The sequence below is a fragment of the Lissotriton vulgaris genome, chromosome 7, assembly GCF_964263255.1.
Source record: "Lissotriton vulgaris chromosome 7, aLisVul1.2, whole genome shotgun sequence".
Taxonomy (NCBI): domain Eukaryota; kingdom Metazoa; phylum Chordata; class Amphibia; order Caudata; family Salamandridae; genus Lissotriton; species Lissotriton vulgaris.
Genome location: NC_141695.1, coordinates 934,521,031 through 934,547,093, shown reverse-complemented (window position 1 = coordinate 934,547,093; position 26,063 = coordinate 934,521,031). Strand labels below are relative to the sequence as shown.

At 46.1% G+C, this 26,063-nt stretch overlaps 1 protein-coding gene across 1 annotated transcript in view; it reads right to left on the bottom strand.

The window, feature by feature from the left end:
• Nucleotides 1-26,063, bottom strand: part of DIAPH1 (diaphanous related formin 1) — a 1,314,985-nt gene that overhangs the window by 635,090 nt on the left and 653,832 nt on the right. The window contains exon 12 of the mRNA XM_086931364.1: nt 12,128-12,244. Within this exon, the coding sequence (XP_086787490.1) occupies nt 12,128-12,244 (117 nt within the window). The remainder of the gene's footprint in view (nt 1-12,127; nt 12,245-26,063) is intronic.

Genomic DNA, 26,063 nt, shown 5'->3' with positions numbered 1-26,063 from the left:
GGTTGTTTCTTTAAATATGTCCCCTGCATGTTTAAGCACCCCTTTTAGCACTGGCAATGTTTTGACTTTTTTTCAGAGGTGCTAAAAGTGTCAAAGAGGAAGTCTTCATCATTGGGATCTGCATGCATCTCCACATGGTGATCATATGCTGCCCTTTCTATTAGTGCGTTGAAGGCAGCTGTGTCCTCCGTAGGCAATGTTTTAACAGGGTATGCAGTATTGTCTGGAATTGTCTGAGAGTCTCCAGGATCTACAGGGTCAGACCATGGCTGAGTTTGTATGTCCTGGTCATTATCCGACGGATAATTGTACTGGTCATTGTCCTCATACTCCCCATAGTCATCTGTGCGTGTGGGTGAGTATGCATAGGTTTCCTGCACATATGGTGTGATAGTCTCAAAGAGAACCGGAGATGTTCAAGTGTCTCGTTTTCTCTTTAGAGGTATTTTGTAGGACTCCGCGTAAGTGTCAGGTCTGACTTTTCTCTTTAATAGGGTAACCTTCCCAGTATCGGGGTCAACATACAGTTTGGACTGTTCTTCAGCTGATGGGTCCTGTTTCTCAGGTACTTTAGCTCTTTCCCCCATTTTTGGCTTTTTTGGCTGGGTCGGTTCAAATCCGCTATCTTGTTCGACCGTCCTCGGCTTGACGTGTGGAGGAAGTCCGAATTTTATCGGTCCGAGAGACTTTGTTTGTTGGACCGTTTCAGTAGACTGTATGGACTTTTTAGGCGCCGTGGTTGTCGGTCCGACTGTTTTTGGTTGTTCGATAACCATCCTCTGGCCCGGTGTCGACTTCGGAGCTTGCTGCTTTGGAGCGATGTTTTGTTGCCTTGGTTCGACGGAGCCCTTCGGCTCGAGTCTTGATTTTGGCTTGAGTGTCTTTGTGTGCACTTGCCTCGGCTGGTCGACCTTTAGTTTCGGATCGACAACCGTTGTCCGTTCGAGTCCTTTGTTTTTGTTGCTTGGCGTCGACGTCGTCGGCCTTCAGCTTAATCGCGGACATGGGTGTAGTGGCTCTGGGCTCGACAACCCTAGCATGCGACCTCAACGGGTCGACGACCTGTTTTTGTTTGGTCGGCTTCGACGGATCCGCCATTTTGGGTCCGAAGAATGGGATGTCTATCAGTTTCGGTTTCTGATTAGGTTCTATCACTTTCTGTTTCGATTTTCCCAAAGTTTGGTAATGTCGCACCGATGGCTCTTGTATTATATTCTTAGCCGGGCTTAACCGGGGGGCTATAGAATCGGCGTTCTGATCTTGGCTAAGGCCTTCCGGCGATGCCTCGACCCGAGCCTCTGGATTTGAACCTGCGAATATATTGGGCTCCGTATTCACGGTTGGCCCATCGTCCTCGCCGGAGTCGTACTCGACGGCTCCGATGCCTGGATCGGCGTCCCCTACCTCGACGATGTCTTCTTCGTCATCTACGTAGTAGTTGAAGTCATGTTCCGAACCCTGCTCCGACTGCTGATCCGAGTCTTCAGGCTCGACGACCTCTTCGTTCTCTGGCTCAGGCGCTGACTTCTGCATCGTCTGCCTTCATGCGCGTCGAACCCGAAGTGTCTTTTTTGATCGAAATTGAGCACAAGCTAAGCAGTGGGTATTTAGAGTTACAATTGGGGCATCGCTTGAATGGACTCCGTTCCATCGACGATTGGCCCTGATGTCGAGAAGGCCACGCGGCCCGATTCGACGTCCTGAGTAGAAAGGAATAAAGTAGTTGGCACCGATCGAAGAACAATACAGACGCCCCAAAGGCCTTTTGGCCTTTAGAAAGTTTGTAATCTATTTCCGAACTCCAAGTAACGAAAGTACATCCGAACCCAATGGTGGAAAAAAAACAATCTGAAGATGGAGAGGATGCCCATGCGCACTGTAGTCCAGGGGAGGAGCCACCTATCTCGTGATACTTCGAAGTCTCTTCCAGGACAACAATGTGCAATCATCCGGACCCAACACTAGGCGGCCATCTATGCACAGATATGAATTCAGCAGCCCACATGCCTCGAACATACAAGTTACTCACCTTTGGTAATGCTCTTTCTGGTAAAGACTATCTGACTGTAGACTCCTCATCTTTTGAATACTCCCCAGGCATCAGACTGGATATGGAAAAACTTAAGCAATGCTCCTGCACATCTAGAGGTGGTGTATCATGCCTCCACACCTATGTCACTCCATCCCAGAGGTGACACATAGGGCCATCTAGAGCTCACACCTTTGCACAATCACATCAGAAGAGGATGCAGAGCTACCCTTTATTTTTTTTAGACATATTCCTAAACAAAGTCTGAAATTTCTATAATGTGCAAAGGGAATATGCCACCACCTAAGTCTACAGGGTTCAAACCCTGTGGGGCGCATTGCTAATTAATTTCTGTGATTTACCCACATGTGGTTTTGACTGTAGTTCCTAGGGTCAGGCCACAACTACAAGGCCTGCAGTGACTGTGGTTTGACACTCCCCAAGGAAGGGCCACAGTACACTTTGTCAGCGTATAACTGTGGCACCACCTGATTTTTCATATCCAGTCTGATATTCAAAAAGAAAGAAATCTGCAGTTAGGAGTCTATTGAACAAGTTACGCACCTTCAGTAACACCTTATCTGGTAGAGACGATACCTACCCTCAGATTCCTTACCTTTTGAATTTCCCCATGCGTCAGACTGGTTCTGCAAGGTTTTTCAAGAGTGGTACTCATGTGTGCCAGTGGTGTTCATCGGCTTTGCGTCCATCGGCATCCACGCCGGTAGTGATGTAGCAGTACTGATATAGGCGCCACCCGATGGCGCTGACATCAGTTTCTTTTCACAACTGTCCAAGTCAGAAGCGTTGAGCCATGAAGAACACTGACCAAGGTTGTGTCAAAAACTAGGACCCTGAAAGGGGTCATCCCTGTCCCTAGAAAGTCGCTCGCAGAGCAGGAGGTCAGTAAGGAATCAGCGGCTAGAAATAGTCTCGAACAGTTAAGGCGTTACCAAAGGTATGTAACTCGTTCTTCTGATAGAGACTTTTAGCCGCAGATTCTTACCTTTTGAATAGACACCGAAGAATACCATCCGCAGATGAGGGTCTGCAAACTAATTTCTAACGAGAAAGTCCTGCAGGACCGAACAGGCAAAGTGCTCATCCCTGCAGACATGACTGTCCAGGCAGCAGTGGTCAGCAAAAGTGTGCAGGAAAGCACGCGTTTCTGCCCAACATATGCCTAGGAGCAGAGCTCTGCAAGCTATCGCAGTGGTCGCAGCTTTAGCTCTGGTGGAATGAGCTCAAAAGCCTTCAGGAGGTTGCTTCTTGGCTAGAGTTTAGCAGCCTTTGATGCAGAGCATGACGCATCTAGGAATGGTCTGCTTCTGCTTCGCCCTACCTTTCTTTGCATCAACATACCTCATGAAGAGTTGATCGTCCACTTGTAACTCTTGCGTGCAGTCAAGGTAAAACGATAATGCTCTTTTTTTGGGTCCAGGTGGTGAAGTCCCTCCTCTTCTTTAGAGGAGCGTGGTGAAGCATAAAAGGTAGGCAGGGTGCTAGATTGGCCTGCATGAAAATGGGAAACCACTTTTGATAGAAAGGAGGCCCTTGTGAAAAGCACCACTTTGTCAGGATAGACTGAGAGGGAAGGCAGCTGAGATAGGCGCTGCAGCTTACTCACTCTACAGGCAGATGTAATCGCCACTAAGAAGGCTGTTTTCAGAGTGAAAAGTCTGAGGGGACAATTGTGTAAAGGCGCAGAAGGAGTGCACATCAAAAAAGTTAAAACCAAATTCAGGTTAAGAGATAAGTTAGACCTTTGAGGAATCTGTGTACAGTAGGGGACTTGAACAAAGAGGGTTGGTCAGGCAATTGCAAGAAGGCAGGAATGGCAGTTAGATAGCGCTTAAGCATGCCCAGAGAAGAGCCCTGATGGGCAAGAGAAAGAATGAAAAGTAGTACTTCAGAAAATGGGGCAGAAATGTGATCAAATGATTTCTACACACCACACCATTTTTCCCAAAGGCAGGCATACACCTTCTTGGTGGAAGGACACCTGGCAGCCAAGATGACAATACAAACTTTGGGAGAAAGGTAAAAGGCTGTCAAGTGTCGCTGCTCAATCTCCACGCAAGAATCTGCACGCAAGAAGGTGGAGAGTGGGCAGGTTCAGGTGAAGAACCCTCCCCTGCAGCTGCGACAGAACATCTTCCAGAAGGGGCAGCCTCATTGGATGTCCATTAAACACTTGTTCCAGCCATCCCCTGATGGAGGGCAGAAAGGCTTTTAATTCCAGTCGGATTGCATGGAGGTCCAGCAGGTTGATGTGGAATCCAGATTCTCCCGGAGACCAGAGTCCACTGGTCTCCACCTCTCCCAAATGGCCGCACCATCTCAGAAGTGGCATATCTGTTGGCTGACGGACCAGGAGAAGTCTAAGAGCGCTTCGACTTATAGCTCTTCTTTTTGTGCCTCCTACCAGAGTGTTCAATGGACTTCGAATGTGACGAGGAGGACTTTGGGCTCCGCAAACGATCCTGGGATCTTGCCGTCAACTGGGATCTCTACTTCCATGAAGTCGCATGCCGGGCCTCTAGCACCTTCAGGGACGGCTCACTCAAAAAAGCCTTGGTGACCATGGCCCGGCAATCGGAGCATGACTTGGTATCATGTCCCAGGATGCTTGTTCCTGGTCCAGGGAAGACATGGCTTGGCAGTTCGGGCTGGACTGTTCCCATGAGGCACAGGGTCAAGACTGATTTGCATTAAGGGTGGGAGTAGTTGGCGGAGTACTACTACGCGGAATTCCACGAAGTTGAACAAAACGCTGTGAATTCCACAACACTTCGCTCCGTCAGACTCCCAATCAATAAAACAGAAACCACTCATACTTTTGGCAAAATAACAAGTATCTCGGTCTTTACATGCTAAAATGCATATAGTCATTTCACAAAAATGAAAATTTAACAAGCAGTGAGAGGTGATTATTTTGGGATCCTCCCTAACCTAAGGAGAGAACCAAGCAGATGCCTTGAAAACAAAGAGCACATCTTGCTGAACCATTCGGTGGTGGTCCCATCCTCTTAGGACCACCCCAACCACAGTTATGGACAAAAATACAATCCCAACCAAAGACCCTGCAAAGCATTATGGGATGAGATTAGCAGTGGGCAGTGAATATTATAGTATCCAATATCAAAATAATTCTACAAAGAGCTGCAGTTCAACTAGTCGTTACTAGGTGTCCCTCGCGAGTCAAATGCAAAAGCATTGAAATTATTACATCAAGCTGCAGTTCCACTAGTCGTTACTAGGTGTTCCTCACGAGTCAAATGCAAAAGCATTGAAACCCTTTCATGAAGCTGCAGTTCCACTAGTCGTTACTAGGTGTCCCTCAGGAGTCAAATGTAAAAGCATTTGACTTTAGGGACACCATCATCCTCTTCCTGAAGCAAATTATTCTTATAATATCAATGCTGTAGTTTGGTGCAAGAGACCCCACAAAAACACAATTAAAAGGCTTATAATCCAAACAAAGTCTAAATTATGCAAAACAGCCTTCTTGACAAAAGACAAGTCACTGAGATTAGCTAGCTAATAGTGGACGTAGATGTTTGAAAGTGTTCTTAATAAAGCTTGACCCAAAGTAGCTTTTTGATAACTTAAGACATCGACACAGTAGTGTTTTGTGAAGGTGTGATGAGTATTCCATGTAGCTGCTTTACAAATGTCTGCAAGTGGAATGTTTCCTAAGAAAGCCATAAAGGCTCCTCTTTTACATGTAGAGAGAGTTCTTGGAGCTACGGATAGCACTTGCTTAGCTTTGTGTTAGCAAGTTTGTATACATCGTACTATCCATCCTGCAATTCCTGCTTTAGAGATATGTGAACTTTTTTGTGGTTTTGAAAAAGCAATGAAAAGTTGCTGTGTTTTGTGAAAGAGTTTTGTTCTCTCTATGTACATTAGTGCTCTTATAACATCGAGAGTGAGTAGAGCTCTTTTTACTACTGAGTCTGGTTTAGGAACGAACACAAGTAGCTCAATGGTGTGCATTACATTAACCCTGGGCGAAGTACTATGCTACGCTTGCGTAGTTTGCGCTACTTCGCACTACGTGAATTGCACGTAGCACAGTGCAAACACGCGTAGCGTAGCAGTCATTTTTTGCTAGCTCGCGGTCCTCATCATCAAGTGGGCAACCGAGAGCAAGCAAAATGACATCCCGGCTAGACTTTTTCCTCGTTCGCGATCAGCAACATCAAGTTGCCGATCGTGAGCATGGAAAATAAACCTCCCGGCGAGATTCTCAATGCGGGGAGGTCAGGTTTCTCTTTGAGAGTGGTTGCATATGCTCGCAACCACTCGCAATGAGAAACTACCAGTCTGCGTTGAGAAAGCTGCAGCTCGAGTAGACATCTACTCGAGCGGCAGAAAGCGACCACTTGCACTGTGCAATTTGCGGTTTGCACTGATTGCACAGTGCGGACAAGAATCCGGCACTGTGCAATCAGTGCGAACAGCATTTTGCACAGTGCACTAGGCAGTCACATAACTACGCGTAGCTTGCGAAGTGCACTTTGCGTAGCTACGCGTAGCGCTGCTATATGAACTATACCCAGGGTTACTTTACATGAAACCGGGAAACCACTTTAGGGAGAAATTTGGGGTTTGTTCTTAGTACTAATATATCAGTAAAAGAAGGGTTCTTGCAGAGTGAGCCATTGGAGTTCACTTATTCGTCTAAGAGATGTTATAGCCACTAAGAATGCTACTTTCCATGTGAGGAACTGTAAAACACATTAACATAATGGTTCAAAAGATGGACCCATAAGCCTGGTCAGTATTATATTAATGTTTCAGACTGGTGCTGGTGGGATGGAGGGGGCGGGGGAATGACTTTTTAACCCTTCCATAACATTTTTAATTACTGGATTTTAAATAAAGACACGTGTTGTCTATTTTACATGCATGCAGGGAGTGCTGTCAAGTACAGTCTAAAAGAGGCATACGCAAGGCCTGTTTTTTATAAATGGATTAGGAAATGGATCAGGAGCCAGATTGCTAGATTCCGCTACCTGGCATAGGGGTGTAATATCCCTGACCATATGATACATAGGGCATTACCTTTGGACTGTAGGTGAGGAAGGTTTGGCATTTCACGTTGTGGTGTGTGGTGAAGGTCTATCCCAGGGGTTCCCCCGAGGCCAGAAACATGATTGTAGAAGTGTTGTTTTTATTTGCCACTCATGTACCGGCTGCTGCATTCCTTTTGAGCATATCTGTGAAGTTGTTGTCCACCCTCGTCAGGTATTATACTAGGACATGAACTTTGTGAGATATGGCCCAGTGCCATATGCATTCGGCTATGCGGGAGAGCTTTATTTACTGTGTGCCCCTGTTTCTGAATAGAATACACTACGGTCATATTGTAGATGCAGACTAGAACCACCTTGTGTTGAAGATGTTGTTGAAAAGCTTTGAGAGCTAATAGAATCGCAAGAAGCTCTAGTTGATTTATAAGTAGGAATTTTACGTTTGAGCCCATAGACCACACACTGTGACCTCTTGCATATGTACCCCCAAACCGTGTAGGTATGCATCTGTTGTAATGGTTACCTGAGGAACACTGCAGGCTTTGAAGGGCCGACCCTGCAACAGATTGTTGTTGTTCCATCACTGCAGAGGATTGGGCGGCCCTATCCACATTAGATCTTGAAGATGCCCATCTGATGGGGTCCAATATGATTAAAGGCACCATTGGAGGGGTGCATGTTTAGGCAAGCGTGGGGCTCTATGGAGATACATGAAGCCATCATCCCTAAAAAGTGGTTTTGATGTTACTTGATGTAGCTGAAAAAGAGGCAAAGCTAGCTGAAAATTTGGAACTCTTGCTGTATTGGGATAGGCTTTGGCTGTAATGGTGTTTAGGGTTACCCCTAGGAATGGTTGAATTTGTAAGGAGAGGTGGTGAGAGTTTGTTGTACTGAGCATAAAGCCTAATTTGTGTTAAAGGCGGATTACCTTTTGAGTGGCTTGCAGACATTGCTGTTTGCTTCCACTCATGATTAGCCAATCATAAAGGTATGGAAACACATGTGTGCTCCCCGTTCAGAGATGCGCTGCTACAACCAAGAGACATTTGATGAATACTCTTGGTGCAGTAGTTACTCTGAATGGCTACACTTTGAACTGGTAATGTTGGCCAGTTGCTTGAAAACTGAGATAGTGTTGAGGGGCTGGATGTACTGGAATGTGAAAATAGGCATCCTTAAGATCTATGGCTGTTATGAAGTTTCCTTGCTGGAGCAAACGTTTAACTTCTTGGTGCATTACCATGTGGAAGTGCTCAGACAGGATGTATTTATTGAGTAGCCTGAGGTCCAATATAGGCCTTAATGTACTGTCGTTCTTTGGAATGCGAAAGTAGAGTGAATACACCACATATCCTTGGCATTGTGGTGGGACTGGCTCTATGGCCCCTTTTTGAATGAGAGCGTGAATCTCCTCTTGAAGTAGTGAGAGATGCTCTTGTGACAGATTGCATGCGAGGTGGGATACTGGAAGGTGGAGATGTGACTGAGACAATATTCAGCTTTTATTATAGCAAGTACACACTGGTCTGATGTAATTTGTACCCAGTGTGTGTGTAGTAGTCTTAGCCGACCCCGTACTGGTGTTAAGTGCGTAGGTGGTGGCTTGGAAAGTCACATGTGGAGGTGGTCCTTTTGGAAGCGGATCCATGACCTTAACCCTTAATGCCTCTGTACTGTGACCAAGTATGCCAGTTGTATTTACTGAGACTGATGGAAGTTGTTAGACTTTTGAGTTGAGGCTGCATCTGTGGAAGTGCACGTTTTTGATGCCCTTTTGTCCTGGCCTCTCTGAAGTGTTAGTAGGTTTTTAAGTGTCTGGTGAGGAGGGCTTAGAGGGTTAAAGGCAGTGCTTAGTTTGAGCCTGTGCTTTCCGGTGCTCAGCACCAGCACTTACATGTCAACACCAGAGCTTGTGACAGTCTGCCACAAGGTGACGATGTCTGGCTAATTCAGAGATGATCACAACAACATTTAAAAATGAATTCAATATTCATTAAAAATTTACTATTACCTGCCGCACAAGCCTTACTTTTAGCTTTGGGGGCATGAAATAGTCCGAATTATTACACCTGTAGGAGTGTGATGGTTAGTAGATGTGCTGTTAGAATCGTTGGTAGCATAGTAGGGGCAATTTGTAGTGTAAGCGGCAGGGTACTCCTGATGAGAGCCCAGGTATGTATGTTTCTTTAACAGATTAAGCACTACAAAGGTCATGGTCAGTATCATCTGGAGGGTCTATATTGGAGTCATCCCATGAATTGTCGATATTTTGAGGGTCCCCCGAGTATGGTTGATCATAGGGGTCAGTGTTATCCCTTGAGCAATGCTTCACCAGTGGGGATAGTGAGGGTGACACCCAAGGGTGAGCGTGAGGGGAGTGTTGTAGTGATGATCGAGGCGGGGTGGTGTAGTTGGTGTTAGTAGCAGAATGGGTGGAGGAGGAGAGGATGTAGGTAATGGTGGAGGAGGTGGTAGCTGAGAGAACAGTATGGGACTAGCACATCTGTCTCTATGTTTCTTTTTTGGAGTCTTATGTAGTTGTGGTCCCATGATCTCCTCTCTTCAAATGTTTTCTTGATCTTAGTGATCTTGTTTGTTGGTGATGGAGGTGCCTTTGTAACCATTCGTCCAGTGTCTGGGTTAAGTATTTTGCTTGGCGTCAAGTTTTTCTTGTAACTTTTTAAGTAGAGGCTCAACCGCTTAATCTTTTGGTGCAGCCTAGCAATGGTGGTGGGGGGGCGAGTCCAGAATTTGGAAGACGTAGGAGAAAAAACTACCTCCACTGCATCTTCTCATGATGCAGGGGACGGGTATGAAGGAGGCAGATCAGAGTTGTCTGGACAGCTGGAGGAAAACCAGGCAATGGTTAATATAGGAGGGTTCGGAGTTGTGAAGGGCCTCAGGGCCTTGACATGAGTCAGTAGTTAAATTGGTATCTTTTCTAGAAGGTGAGTCAGTGGAGGCTTCTGAGGTGTGGGGCGATGCAAGTATGTTTGGGCAGGTCGAGGATGAGTCTGGCTGAGGCGTTCTGTACGGTCTGTAGACCTTTGAGAAGATGGGAGGTTGTTCCGGCAACGAGTGTATTTCCGCTGTCCAGTTTTCTGGTGATAAGGCCTTGAGTTACTGTTTTCCTGGAGCTAGTGAGGATCCACCTCAAAATATTTTGGAGCGTTTGGATGCAGGATGAGGTTACCATGTTGAACTGGTGCTTCATGCTGAGGTCGCTGTCCAGGATGATGCAGAGGTTACTGGCATGGTAGGTGGGGGTAGGTAAGGGTCAGAGTACTTTCGGCCACCACTTGTTGGCTGAGACGTCTAGGATAATCAGGATTGCCGTCTCGCCCCGGTCGAGAATGACTGATGTCATCCGTTGCAGCTATCAAGGCGGTTTCAGTGCTGTGGTTGGAGAAGAAGCTGGGCTGGGTAGCATCCAGTAGGTTGTTTCCTGCCAGGTGGTCTGTGAGCTGACAAATGGCTTTCTCCAGGACCTTAGCCGGGAAGCGGAGCAGCGAGAGGGAGCAATAGTTCTTGTGTTCGCTGGGGTCAGAGGGTTTCTTCAAAAGGGGTTTCATCTCTGCGGGTTTCCAGGCATCAGGGAAGATGGGCAAGGTGATAAATGTTGGTGACTGCAATAGCAATTTCCTCCTGTCCCAGGTTGAAGGCATGGTGGGGGCAGGGGTCTGTCGGTCCTTCAGAGTGGATGGAGGTCATAATCATTGTGGTGACTGGCGTGGTGAGGGGTGGTAGCATTTGGTATTTTTGGTAGTTATGGCGTCAAGAGCGTTTTCAGGGCCAATAGCTTGGGTGCAGACAGTGTTTTTGGCACCGAGGTATGCATGGCCTTTTATGCAGAATGAGTTTTCAAGTTGGAAGCTGTCGATTTTTCTGCACAGGGGGAGTCATAAGCTTTTCTGGCACCAAGGTGGGCATTTTTTTTACACCGGCACTAGGGCTGACTGCCACTTCAAGAAGGTCGTTGCCTTTGGTTTTTCAATGCCTTTTCGTGCTGGTTTAGGCAGAGGGACAGGAGCCAGCTGCTTTGACTTATGTCAGAGAGCTCCATGGCCTGAGGGCAGTGGAGGTCCGTGAGCCAATGTGAATGCATTTGTGTTAGTGTGTGAGGCTTTCGCCGGTGTACTCACATGCCCCTTCGAGATTGTTGGTTCATGCTCGGAGTCAGACCCTTTCCCACTGCTGGCAAGTAGGATAGGGATGTCCACAGGCAAGTCCTGGCCTCCTACTTCTCCTTCGATTTCCTCTCATGTTTGGAGATCAAGTGGTTGGTCCCCAAAGATATCAGGCCCCTTCTCGGTCCAGTGTGCTTGCATGGTGGTATGGGCCCAGCTGCAAAGAGTTATTTGACCAGCAAGCCATGCCAGCTTCACACAGCGCTTCATTGTTTTCTGGAGACAGGCAGAGGTTGCAGACAGTGTATGTCCTGCCTGGAATATTTAGCATGACACTTGGGGAAGAAGCTGAAGGGAGTCTTTTCTATCACTGTGCGGATAGAGTGGAAGAAGATGGCATTGACATTGGAAGAAGACTCAGCTTTGGAAAGCAGAAAGAAACATAACGAAAGCCAGTTGATGGTTGTCTTCTGAATGTTATCTGTCAAAGGGTTATAAACCGGGTGAGCTGAAAAGGCCATGTGGAAGGTGTAAAAACATTGGTCCCGGAGCTCCAAGATATACATCAAAACCCGATGGCAAAGAAAAACAATCTAACAAACGAGTCGATGATCAAGTGCAATGCAGACTATAGGAGGAGTGACCATACCTTGTGACTCAAAAGACTCCTTAGAAGAAAATTAAGATGCAAACATTCAGGCCCAACACTAGAGGGCAGGAGTATGCTAAGCAGATGTATCTACGGCCAACACATGCCACAAACATATAAATATAAAGGACTGACAGAAGCATCTCACTAAAGAGGGCACCATCTCAACAGGTAACAATGATGGGAACTTTTAAGTAGCATCATTAAGCAGAATTCAGACAACACAGGATTCACAGAAAATGCATCAGCATACAAAGTTTTTTTTCATGCTGGTCAGACATACCTGGCTTCATAGTCGTTTCGGATGAGCAGCAGGTGTTGCAAAATGGAGAGCAGTATCTGTTCTGCCTTAGAATCTTTCACTGTATTTAAAATAATCTGGAAGATCTCTTCGAAGTCAGTGAGAATACAGTTAAGGAAAAATAATATAGCTCATATACAGATACATATAAGATATTTTGAAATAAACTGGTTAGAGTTGCCTTCATACACACTGCAAAGAACAATCACAATCATTTAAAAATTAGTATGGCCTGGGATGCCACAAGCAGTAGCAGTATCAATAGAGACATTTAGCTTGGCCGATGCAGATTTTTGGGGGGTTTGGGATACTAGCCCAGTTGAGGTTCAGATGTACTTCTGGCACATATATGGTGAAATTACACAGGAAAATGGTTTCCCTGTTTGCAGGTGGATATAGTGCGGCCAACAGTAAATCGTCTTTGTCTGATGGAGAGCACTAGGAGCATAATGGGTACGCCATGTTGGTTGAATGTTATACCCAATTCAATATCCACTTTGATTGTACTGTACTATCTTAGTGCTCATGTATCCGGAGTGTGTAAGACTGTTCTGCCATAGTTATCTCTGTGCGACTAATTGTTGACCATGCTAATCTTAATTGCTGTCTGTAAAATGATGAATAAAGGTTTAAAAAAATATAGTATTGTCTAGGTGAAACCTTTAGTAATAAAACATACTGACAAATAATTTCTTAATGCCGATGCTCAACCAAGTGGAGTCATTTTACTTTCCATTGTACAGTCTCCACAATACATTAAAAAAATGGAAATCTAATTAGCATACCAATTGCATGGATATGTGTTGCTGAGTATTTTAGTTTTTTTATTTTAAGGCGAAAAATGAAAAAAATATTTCTATATGCACATGACCTTAAGCAAAAAGAAAAATGCACTCAATTTAAGACACTACAATCCCAGCATGTATCACAGTAGCAGTTGAATTGTCAAGATTGTGTGAGAATCTAATAAATGAAGGAGAATCTACTGAATAAAGTAGTAAGGCCAGAATTCTTATTTACAATGTAATTATCTGGAATGTAGGTGGACTGCATATGAATGTAATGACAAACAATAGATAACTGGTGTTCGAAATTAAGAGTTTTCTACATTATGGCACCCTTTTTATATTGATCACAATAAAACATTAGCAAGCTCAGGTCTTCCAGTGTAATGGACGAGCCACGAGAAAAGAACCAAGAGGAAGAACAATTCTATCAACAGGATACTTACACCTGTAACATATTTACATGGAAATCTGAAATACTTGTGGGACATCTTTGGAGATCAGATGGAAAAACAAGAGACCTACTCTCTCTTTTGGAAAAAGTCTCTTTCCTAATAGAGTGTTAGGAACACTACGAAAAGGCATGAGGCTCTTTAACTAGCTTCTTACAGTTGAGAAATTCAGAGGTGTTCTAACTTATGTATGTATCTTTAAACCTTCCAACAGTGGGATATTAAGTGTTGTGACAATCGCTGAAATATTCAGACCCATCTAGACAAGTGTAACAAAAAGAAGTAACTTACCAGGCTTAGCAAAACATATTAGAAATGTAATAAAAAATGAGACTCCACACTGGGAGAGCTACCAACTGGGCCGAGAGGTCAGGTTCTGCCTTACTATTGATCACCTGAGAGAGGGCCTGCTATTATTTACAGATTCCACGTAATCAGCTAATGTTAGACAGTTTGAGCTTCACTCATAGTCCTAGGCATTTCTTCAAGTGACACATGGTTGTACTACTGTGCGTAGAGATGAACATACTAGGATGGCCTACCCTCAATTCCAGCAGACCAATGTTGTAAGTGGATTTGTTCAATGATCAAATACAATGAGACCAGAGATGTTCAACGAGAGGCCTCCGGGCCATACAGCAAGCATCAGTAACTATGGACAGCTATGGCAATCCCTGGGGAAGAAAACCCATTTAAGCTTGCACTTGATCCAGGACAAGGAAGACAAAGGGGGTTGTTAGACCTGGCAGCCTTAGGGTGTTCTTCCCCCAAACATTTTGACTACTTGACTTCCAATGTTTGCTGCCATTCGTTTTTGTTAGCCTTTGGACTTTGTGCACTTTACCACTGTTAACCAGTGCTAAAGTCTTTGAGATCACTCCCCAAACATGGTTTGTTTGGCATACACGTAATTGCCATATTTAGTTTACCTAGAAGCCCTTTGTAGAGTGGTATACCATATACCCAGGACCTGTAAATTAAATACTATCAGTGGGTTATTGGCCAACCCACTTAAGTAGCACTTTAAAGCATGTTGTCTTGGTACTTAAATCCCCTTGCCAAGCCTTAAGCGCTTTTCATTACCTACAAGTCACACCTAAGGCCTCGGTAGCCACAGGCCAGGGTGCTCTGTAATTAAACGGTTGGACATGTACTTTTAAATTTTACATGCACTGTAGTGAAAAACTCCTAAAACCGTTTTTCTCTACTCTGAGGCCTACCCCTTGCATAGAACAACATTTTGTATTTCTCATTACATTTAATAAGCTGCAATTCCGAATAGGTTGTTACAGCATGTTGGGCATCTTTGACATTGTAATGATATACCCTCTTTAATGAAGCTTATGATCTTGCAGCTCCTGGATTGTTTCATGGGACAGTCATGTCAGCATTTCTCCTGGTTAAGGATTAAGGGCTTAAACAGTATAAACAATTGTAATGAATTAGTCTATTTCAAACAATTCTCTGTTTGGTGCCACCGGGAGGATGAGACCGCTGCTATGATGGCCTTAATTACAGGGAAAGTGAAAGAGGGAGGAGTAATCCATTTTGCATGTAAGCAGCTATCGCTGTTAAATGAAGGCTTATAGTAGTGTATGTGAGCCCTGATTTTTGCAGATGAAGGAAACAGAAAACGCCCTAGACTAGATGGTAGACAATGTGGTCCAGGTGTTTGTAGATGTTATAGTAGACACATCTCTTCTATTTTGCTGTAAGGCAGATGTGTGGTAGGCCTGTGGGATTCATGTAAGATGTCCAGGCACTCCTGTGAAAGGTGCAGTCAGACAAATTCTAGGACCTCATGTGCCAGATTGAGCATCTGAGTGTCAGACTTGCCCTTGGTTCTGTCTGAGAAGTTCAGCCCCATTGGGGAGCTTCCCAAGGGGGCTGATTGACATCTTGAGGAGCAATGCACATCAGGGCTGTCTGGCCCAAGTGAGGGCTACCAGTATCAGGGTTTGGGATTGTCAGGGGGAGTCCAGAGGCGGGGGCCGGGGCCACTTACCCAGGTGCTTGTTCCATGCAGAAAGACGAGACAGGATCCAGTCGTGACAACGTTAACCCAAACCTCATCTCCTCTCCCCTGCAGGACGACGCGGAAAGAGTCATCGAAGAAATGGTCTCTGCGCCTTGGTTCACCGCAGCACTGTCGGCCTCGCGGCAGCAGTGTAAGGTAGCCGAAAGAGCCTGGCGGGCACAATATGATACGGTAGCCAAGCTGACCTATAAGACGGTGGTCAAGGCCTATCACCGGGACATTCGCCTGGAAAAGAAAGCATATCTAGCTAGGAGAATAGAAGCTGCTTCCAACTCTTGCAAGGAGATTTTCTCCATTGTGAGAGAATTTATCTCCCCATGGTCTAACACCTCGGACGAAAAACCAACTGGCACCTGGGCTTCGGACCTTGCTGATTTCTTTACGAGCAAGATCCAACGCATACAGGATTCTTTTCCATCGCCTGGGCCCACGGGCCAGACTAATCCTGTGACCACCTTATCCCCGCGGGCTTGGCCAGGTGCGACGCTGAGTGTGTTTCCACCGATCTCTGCCCCTGACTCTTTAGCGATAATGGGCAATCTCAAATCGGGGTCGCCCCTCGACCCTTGCCCTGCTAAATTTTTAGCGAAAGTTGCGGAGGTGATCAATCCTCTGGCAAACCCGCTGTTAAATCTTTCGCTGAGCCAGGGAGTGGTCCCGCAAGCCTGGAAGCAGGCGATGGTGATCCCATTGCTAAAAAAACCTGGCCTAGATCCGAAGGCCCCGGTTAATTATAGGCCCATTTCTCTGCTGCCGGCTTTCACGAAGATTGTGGAAAAGCACGTTCAGGTTGTGCTTTCCAATTTTCTTGAGACCAACGAGATCTTGCATGCCACCCAGTCGGGTTTTCGTCCCCATCTAAGCACAGAGACTGCGCTCCTTGAGGTCTCAGAAACCATTAAAGGTGTTCTGGACTCTGGGGGCAAAGTCATGCTGGTGATGTTGGACTTGTCGGCGGCATTCGACACCGTCCCCCATGATGGCCTCCTCGCAAGACTCTTTGAGATAGGTCTGCGGGGGACGGTGCTCGATTGGTTTTCTTCCTTTCTAGCCGGCCGCCGGCAAACGGTCTGGGCGTCGCCAGATTCCGCTGTGATGCCGCCTCTGGGAGTCGGGGTCCCACAGGGCTCTATTTTGAGCCCAACCCTTTTTAACATCTTTATGACCCCATTGGCGGCGTTGGCGGAGTCGTATGGCGCCCGGATCGTGTCCTACGCTGACGACACCCAGCTCCTCTTCTCTTGTAAGAGAGGAGGAGACTTCGATGAGGAGAGTATCCGGGATTGCTTTGGGGCTGTTTTCCAATGGTTCCAACTGAACAGCCTCAAGTGCAATTCCGATAAGTCCGAGGTACTCTTCTTCGGGTGCGACACAGAGCCAGATTTGCAGGCCTGGTGGCCGATTAATATGTTTCCTCCGTCTTGCTCTTCCCATGTCGCTAAGAATCTGGGGGTCAAGATGGATAAGGGGTTAACATTGAAATCCCAGATCCTTGGCGTGGCGGGCACCTGCTTCGGCATCCTTAGGATGTTGCGGAGGTTCCTTCCCCTGTTGTCTGAGGAGCACAGGAAACTGACAGTGCAGGCTCTGATTGGGTCCAGGTTGGATTATTCCAACATTCTTTACCTGGGCCTACCAGAGTACTTGCTGCAGCGGCTTCAAGTGGTGCAGAACACTGCCGCGAGAGCAATCTTTGGATTAAATAGACGGGCCAGTGCATCGGGCCTGTTAAAAACTTTGCACTGGCTTCCTATCCGGAAACGGATCGCCTTCAAGGCTTTGACTCTGGCCTATAAAGCTCTCCACGCGGTGGGAGCAAAATACCTTCAAAAGAGACTGGTCTTCTATCAGCCGACCAGGTCTTTGAGGTCGGAATCTCTGTTTTTGGCGGTTGTCCCGCGTGTGAAGAGAGCTCGCCTGGGAGGCCGCTCTTTTGGATTGCTGGCGCCACAGTTGTGGAACTCTCTGCCGCTTGCTCTGCTGGGGAGCTACCAGTCTCCTTGCTTTTAGAAAGGGCCTTAAAACCTGGTTGTTTACTCAGTAGCCTGTTTGTCCTGTATGTACTTTTTCTGCATTTCTGTCCTTTCTTTTACCGGTGTTATGTTATTGTGTTGCAGCCTTCCTTTTCCAATAAAGCGCCGGGACACTCTTTTTGAGTAGCCGTGCGCTATACAAAAAAATAAATAACATAACATAACAACCAATTACAGCCGCAGGAGGTGGAGAAAAAGAGCCTCTCTCAAGAAGGCGGGGAGAGTCCGAAAGACGCCGAAAGGGAAGACGCCGAGGCCAAGGACCGCAGGAGGGAGCTGAGACTGTCGCTGGAACCAGAGGAAGGGAATCCATGGTTGGACCGAGCCACCAACGCCACCACCGAAGAAACGGAGTCGTGGAGTGAGGAGTGGTGGACGCCCAGGGGAGACATGTGCTTTCCGCCGTAACTCTGGGGAGTTACGGCACTGGCGGTGAGTGTACCGATCGCCGGGGACGTGCCCACAACAAAAGGGAGGGGGGGGATAGAAAGGGAGTGGGCATTGAAGTGGGGCAGACTACAATTCTTAATCGCCCAGAAGGTCTCAATGGGGCTTTGATTTCATCCCTCCACATGCATAGGATCCCGGGGCATTTCTTGTTATATTTTGGTCATCAGGCGAATAGACCGCTCCTAGTGCCCATTTTATTTTCTATTTGAAGGCAATATTAATTTGTTGAGAAACGTGTTCTTGTTGGTTGGGCCTGTGGTTCTTTCTTTTGTCAGGGGTAGGTACTTATGACCCCATTTTCTAAAAACGAACCCGGATACAATAATTTAGCCTGTGTACCTTTTTTTGACCTCTTCCCACCGATACCTGCATGTCCCTCCCTCACCAGTCACACCATTGCTTTTCTTGTTCAGCACAAAAGAGCACCTAAGGAAGGTAAAGGGTAATACAGAAAGACCAAAACAGCTCAGAAAACTTACCGCCACTATTATTTGTTTTCCTTCTGAGTATCCTGGGGGAACACCATTGCCTGTGAGGAAGAGCAACAGATTCCAGAGAGGAGGCCGAGTACTGACGACGGTGTATCCCACCTGACAAACTGTACCTACAGAACAAAACTTCACCACCCCATATTTTTTTTTTAATTTCTCCTGGGTCAACAATCCTGTACTAAAGTTATTTCATTAAAGTTTTGGACACAAGTATTCACCCCATACAGCCTCCTAGCTTTCATTTCCGACCCTCCCTCCAACAGGTGGTGTCAGAAGTGGGATCGTCGGAAATGGAGGTTGTACTACAGAGAATGGCTGAAAACCAGGAAAAACTGGGTTAAGTTATGGAGAGGTATGTCACCGTGGCTGAAGAGGATCGCGAGAAGCTCCATAGATCCCTTACCGAACAGAGCCAAACCCAGGTAAATGCGATCACTAGACTGGCCGAAACCCTGACAACAGTGGGGGAATCCCACCCTGCCCTCAGTAGTGCTCCAAAAATATGTCAGTGGAGAGGTCCCAGATTTTTTTTTTGCAAACTTTGAACGAATGGTTAAGGTGGCTGCCTGGCCCGAAGAGAAATGGGGCCAGTATCTGGGTCCCCTGCTTTCTGTAGAGCTCCAATCCGCCTATCAGGCTGCGAACCCTCTTGGGACCACTCCCTATCTCGACGTCAAGAGGACCATCCTGGAACGCATGGTGTTAGATCAGGAGACATATTGGGTTAGGTTGCGTCAAATAAAGGAAGGACCCCAAGAGACACCACGAGCACTATATTATAGTGTTTGTGACATGGCGGACAGATGGTTAAAACCCGACCTTGCCACAAAAGCAGAAATCATGGAAAAAGTATAAATGGAGCAGTACTTAAACTCTCTTCACCCATCCATACAACAATGGGTCAGACAGCATACTGACCTCACCTTAGAAAAAGCTGTAGAAATTGCAAGTGCCTATTACCGCGCTCAAGATATCCAAAAAGGACGGGGTGACAGCCATTAGAAACCTGGGAGTGGGGGTTCTAATCCTCGCACTCCTAAATCACCACCCATGAGAAGAACAGACACTGTTACGATGTTACCGGGACCCCCACCACCTTCAACTCAGCCACCAACAGAATTAGGACCTCAGTTTTTTAATTGGAGGGTATACAGGCATATTGCGCGGTTATGCCCCCAAAAAGGAGGAGCCCATGGACATTTGGCTTGCCAGGACCTTTGTTTGTAACCCCATCCCTAGTGATACCCCTCCCTTTCACAGAACAGTGAGGGTTAACGGGGAAAGAAGGGGAGCCCTCAGACACAGGATGCTTACAAAGCGTCATCCAACCTCAGATTATACCAGGAGGTGTGCAGTCCGACTTCGGTATGGTAAACATACAGTGTGTACACAGGGATCAGAAGCCCTATAAAACCACCGAAGTCTTTGTTCAACACGATCAGACTCTAGACGCCGTTCCACTAAAATTGGGGTTCATTCCCCAATTACCAAAACCGTTTATTTTAGGGACCGACTATCCTTACATGAACCAACTTCTGTTAGACACAGTCCCCAAGGAAGCTGAATGGAGACAGACTGCTCCCTTCTCACAAGTACCTGATCACGAACTATGTCCTGGGAAATCCCGTAAAAGCAGAAAACAAAGAAAGAGAGAAAAACATCAATGGGCCCCAGTTGCGCTGACACAAACAGCCACCACCAAGTTATGGGAACATGACCAGGACTTTAGAGCAGCACAAAGAGAAGACCCCACGTTGTATGAAGCTTGGAATAGATCTCTAGAGCAGGAAGACCCAGATCAAGTTGGTCCCCAGTTCTTCAGGAATAAGGGTCTATCATATAGGAAAGGGAGCTGCTGGTGCCAGGATCCCATAGTGAAAAGGTTTTATATCTGGCCCATAGTTACCTCCTAGGCGGTCATTTTGGGGGGGGGGGGGGGGGGGGGGGGGGGTGGAAACAAAAAGTCCTTACTTGAACACTTCTATTGGCCAAGCCATACTTGAACACTTCTATTGGCCTGGAGTATATCAGCAGGTCCAAAAATATTGTAGGGAATGCCCTATATACCAAAAATATAGCCAGGTCATTCTTCTGCGAGTCCCGTTCCGTCCCCTCCTGATAATAGATGAACCATTCTCATGAATAGGAATGGATATTATTGGGCCCCTCTTGGCTTCTCGTAGTGGGTGTTGATATGCTTTGGTAGTAGTCGACTATGCCACCAGATTCCCAGAAGCTGTAGCATTGAGACAACCTAATGCAACACAGATAGCAAAGGCCATGATTAACATTTTCGAGAGTCGGTTTCCTAAATAGATCATAACCGACCAGGGCACCCCCTTCGTATCGAATTTAATGAAGCAAGTCTGCCAACAATTGAACATAAAACAAATTAGAACAGCTGCATACCATCTCCAAACAGATGGTCTGTGTGAAAGATACAATGCAACCTTAAAAACCAACCTAAAGAAACTGTTGGAACTTGAGGCGCAAAAGTGGGAGGAAATGTTACCATTAGCTCTTTTTGCTCTCCGTTGTAAACAGAAGAGCACGGGTTACTCCCCATTCGAAATGTTGTATGGTCGGCAACCCAGGACCCTTTTAGATATGCTGAAGGAAGAATGGGAGGAGGAGCCAGAGGGAGAAAAGTCACTACCAGATTACGTTTTGGGGTTAAAAACCAGACTCTACAAAATGAGAGATATAGTAAAGGCCCACATGGAACAAACTCAAGTAGAGCAGAAAAGACAAAACGATAAAAAGACAAAAGAAAGGAAGCTAAGTGTAGATGACTTAGTCTTGGTGATAAGACCTACCTCGGAACATAAAATGCTAGGCCAATGTCAGGGACCATTCAGAGTCATTGAGCAAGTGACTCCGGTAACATACCGATTAGAATTAGATCCCAACGAAAAAAGAAACCCGCAGATCTATCATGTAAATCTTCTAAAAAGGTGGGAGGGACCACGACCGTCTCTTATGCTCAATCAGGGTGGGAGCGGCCACCTTTTCATTCAGAGCCTAGACCATGACTTGTCCCCTACCCAAAGTGAGGAGCTGAGGGACAGAATACTACCTCTTGAAGAGGTGTTCTCCCTAACCCCCGGAAAAACAACTCTCATTGAACATGCCATTCACACAGAGCGCATGAAAACTGTACCCTTGAGACCCTACCGAATCCCGGGAGCCAGAAGAAGAGCTATTGAAGCAGAGGTACAGCAAATGCTTCAGATGGGCATTATTGAGCCCTCCAAAAGCAAATGGGACTCCCAGATTGTTATCGTGCCTAAGCCAGACGGGTCCATTCCTTTTTGCATTGATTTCAGGGAGGTTAACAAGATCTCTTGCTTTGACGCATATCCTCTACCCAGTGTAGCTGAAATGATTGAAACATTGGGAAAGGCAAGTATATCAGCACTTTGGACCTTTGTAAGGGTTACTGGCAGGTTCCCCTTAGGGAGTGTGATAAAGAAAAAACTGCCTTTTCCACTCCTAGTGGGTGCTTTCATTTCAAAATGTTACCGTTTGGTCTACATGGGGCACCGGCCACTTTTCAACGCCTAATGAACCTAATTCTCAAACCCCATCAGGAATATGCTTCGGACTATATAGATGACATTGTCATCTACAGCAATACATGGGAACTTCACTTACTCCACCTAGAGAATAACATCCAGGCCCCGAAAAGAGGGGGACCCACTATCAACCCTGCTAAAAGCCATCTGGCCGCGAAGTCAGTAAAATATCTGGGCTACCTCTTAGGTGAGGGGTATATCAAACCTCAAGAGGAGAAGGTAGCGGCAATTTCCAAATTACCATTCCCCGCAACACATAGGGATCTACGAGCTTTCCTAGGTATCTTAGGGTACTACAGGAGATTCATCCCTGACTTTTCTGAATTAGCATCCCCTTTGACCGATCTCTTAAAGAAGGATGTGCATACAGAAAAAATATTTAAAAAACCCTCAACAGGTGTCTTACAAGCTTTCACCCATCTAAAGACCCTACTTACCACCAAGCCTATTCTCTTAAGCCCTGACTATACCCGCCCATTCATTTTGCAAACGGACGCCTCAGAGAGAGAACTTGGAGCAGTGTTATCGCAAGAAGTAAAACCAGTACTATATATCAGCAGAAAACTGTTTCCTAAAGAAAGTAAATATGCGATAATAGAGAAGGAAGCCCTTGCCATAAAATGGGCCGTGGAGTCCTTGAAATATTATCTAGAAGGAAGTAAATTCATTCTATACACAGACTACGCTCCTCTAGAACGGCTTGCCAGAAACAAGGGACACAATAACCGCATTCTGCGATGGTTTCTGGCCCTTCAGCCCTTTCACTTCACCACCAGACATACAAAAGGCAAAGACCAGGCAATTGCTGATTTCCTCTCTAGACATCCTATTGAAAAATATCCTGCTAGCAGGAAAGTAAGGGTAGGGGAATGTCAGGGGGAGTAGAGAGGTCGGCCGACGCCACTTACCCGCGCAGAAAGACGAGACAGGATCCAGTCGTGACAGGGTTAACCCAAACCTACCGACCTCTCACCTGCAGGACGACCGGAAAGCGTCATCGAAGACAACCAATTACAGCCGCAGGAGGTAGAGAAAAAGAGCCTTTCTCAAGAAGACGGGGAGATTCCGGAAGACGCCGAAAGGGAAGGCGCCGAGGCTGAGACCGCAGGAGGAAGCCTAGACTGCCGCAGGAACCAGAGGAAGGCAATCCACAGTTGGACTGCGCCACCAACGCCACCGCCGAAGAAACAGAGACGTGGAGTTAGGAGTGGTGGACGCCTCCGGGAGACATGCGCTTTCCGATCGCCGGGGACGTGCCCACAACAAAAGGGAAGGGCGGGGGGGGGGGGGGTGGGGAGAGATAGAAAGGGAGGGGGTATTGAAGTGGGGCAGACTACAATTCTTAATCGTCCAGAAGGTCTCAATGGGGCTTTGATTTAATCGCTCCACATGCATAGGATCCCGGAGCATTTCTTGTTATGTTTTGGTCATCAGGCGAATAGACCGCTCCTACTGCCTATTTTATTTTCTATTTGAAGGCAATATTAATTTGTTGAGAAACGTGTTTATTTTGGTTGGGCCTGTGGTTCTTTCTTTTGTCAGTGGCAGGTACTTATGACTCCATTTTCTAAAAACGAACCCTGATACAATAATTTAGCGTGTGTACCTTTTCTTTGACATCTTCCCACCGATACCTGCATGTCCCTCCCTCACCAGTCACACCATCGTTTTTCTTGTACAGCACAAAAGAGCACCTAAGGAAGGTGAAGGATACTACAGAAAGACCAAAACAGCTCAGAAAACTTACTGCCACTATTATTTGTTTTTCTTCAGAGTATCCTGAGGGAACACCATTGCCTGTGAGGAAGAGCAACAGATTCCCGGGAGGAGGCTGAGTACTGACGACGGTGCATCCCACCTGACGAACTGTACCTACAGAACAAAACTTCACCACCTCATATTTACTTTTAATGATTTTTCTAGGGTCAACAATCCTGTACTGAAGTTATTTCAATAAAGATTTGGACACAAGTATTCACCCCATACGGCCTCCTAGCTTTCATTTCCAACCCTCCCTCCGACAGGGATCTTTGTTGAATATTCTACACCATGTATTGGAGGAGTTGGCGAGCCAGAAAAGCATAGGAAAAGATCACTGAATAATTCACCCAGTGAGCATTTCCCAAAGATTTAGCATGCGGGTTCATGGAGAAGTTTGGAAATTTTGTGTTTTCCGGTATGGCAAAGAGATGTATCTGTGGAGAGCCCCATTGCTGAAAGTAAGGTAATTCACCCAGTGAGCATTTCCCAAAGATTGAGCATGCGGGTTCATGGAGAAGTTTGGAAATTTTGTGTTTTCGGGTATGGCAAAGAGATGTATCTGTGGAGAGCCCCATTGCTGAAAGTAAGGGAGTAGGACTTGCAGGTCGAGTTCACACTCTTGAACTTGTTCATGCGCCCTGCTGAGTGGATCTGCCAAGTCGTTGCCCACCCCTGCAAGGTGCTCAGCGAGTAGGTGTATGAGGTGGCAGATTGCCAAATGCCAGGTCTGCCACATTAGTAATAACTGGGGAAGAGAGTGAATGCTGCTTTGCTTTTTGTCATAATTCGTGGTGGTTATGTTGGTTTTTCTGATGTGGACTATTTTACCGCAAGTGAGTGGAAGGAAGGCTTGGAGAACGAGGTGTACTGCAAGTAGTTCAAGGTAGTTGATGTGCCATCCCTGTGAAATGGGGGGGCCCAGACCCCCTGTATAGTCAGACATCCATAGTAATGGTGACTTGCAGAATCGGATCTAGGAAAGGCCTGTCCTTCACTAGGTTGTTGCTGTTCCACCACTACAGACAGTGAGAGGTGCTGCCCTTTATTATATACCAACTGACCTTCCACATGTGAACCATTGAGCCAAAATGTATTCTTGCGGTGGACACTTGTGGGCCGAATAAATATTGTTAAAGGTCACAAATAGATTATTGTAGTTGTCTAGTCTGCTCAGTACCATTGGGGTGAAGAGGGGTTTATCTGTATTTACTGGCGTATGAGTTCAATACTTGGTATCACCTTGTGGTGGCGGTCGTAATGTCAGAGGTTTCCATTTTTCGAAATAGCCTGAAAAAAAGCACAAGGACTCTGACAGGAGAAGCAAAAAATGAAGGTACGAGGAAGAAAGTGGCTAGAGTCAGTGAGATTTGCTTGGTAGAGGATGGAAAGTATGGGCCTTTGCGTCAGAGGAGTTTAACATGAAAAACCATAAAGTCAACCTGTATCAGATACACTTGACTGAAAGTGCGGTTAGAAAGAAGGGAATAAAAATAAATATAAAGGTGTAATCAGCTTTCAGATTGTTCGAGAATAATAAATAATATCCATTAGGAAGGTGGTATATAGAGAGGCGAGAGAAAGTCCAATGCAAGAGCTTTGAAGGATGCCAACTGGAAGTGATATGGGCGTGGATAACTTGGAATCTGACCACTAAGCATGATAGGACAAAAGGAGAAGAGCACTTTTCATGTTAGGCCTCTAAAGCCAAGTGAGTTGTAAGGGGACAGTAAGTGGGATGATCAACAGTATCTAAGACAGTGGCTCAATGTAGAAGTAGGAGGATAGATGAAACGCGATTACAGTGTGCAGAGGAGATAAATGTGGCTGTGTGTTAATGTGCAATTCCTGGTAATTAAATTACCTGGAAGGCTAACTGAAAAGGCCTGAATTGGTTGTTTGAGCCTAGGTATAGCAGGAGAGTTGAAAACCAAACTGTTCAGTATCTGGTAGTAAAAGTGGGCTTGGATCGAGGGTGGATAGTTCAAGAAGGATCAGAAGAGATAAAACCACCCGAGATTTGAAGCCATATGGGTAGATGCTATGTGTAAGGGAATGATTCATTAAATAAGTTATAGACCTAGAACAACCTTAGAGCTGAGAGCGAAAGGTTTAATGGTTTGTGGGCTAAATGGATCAGGTCGATAGCAAGGAACATTACGAGATTAAATTATTCAAAAGAGTTCAGAGAAATGATGTGGTTAAGTGAGAAAGAATAGCCAAGCGAGGCTGGAGTGTCGTGGGGGTGCAAGATGAGCAGTCCAGCATGGATTTCTAATTTTTCTCCTTTACTATTTCTTTTGAAGGCGATGCAAGATGAAAAATCGTTTGCTGAT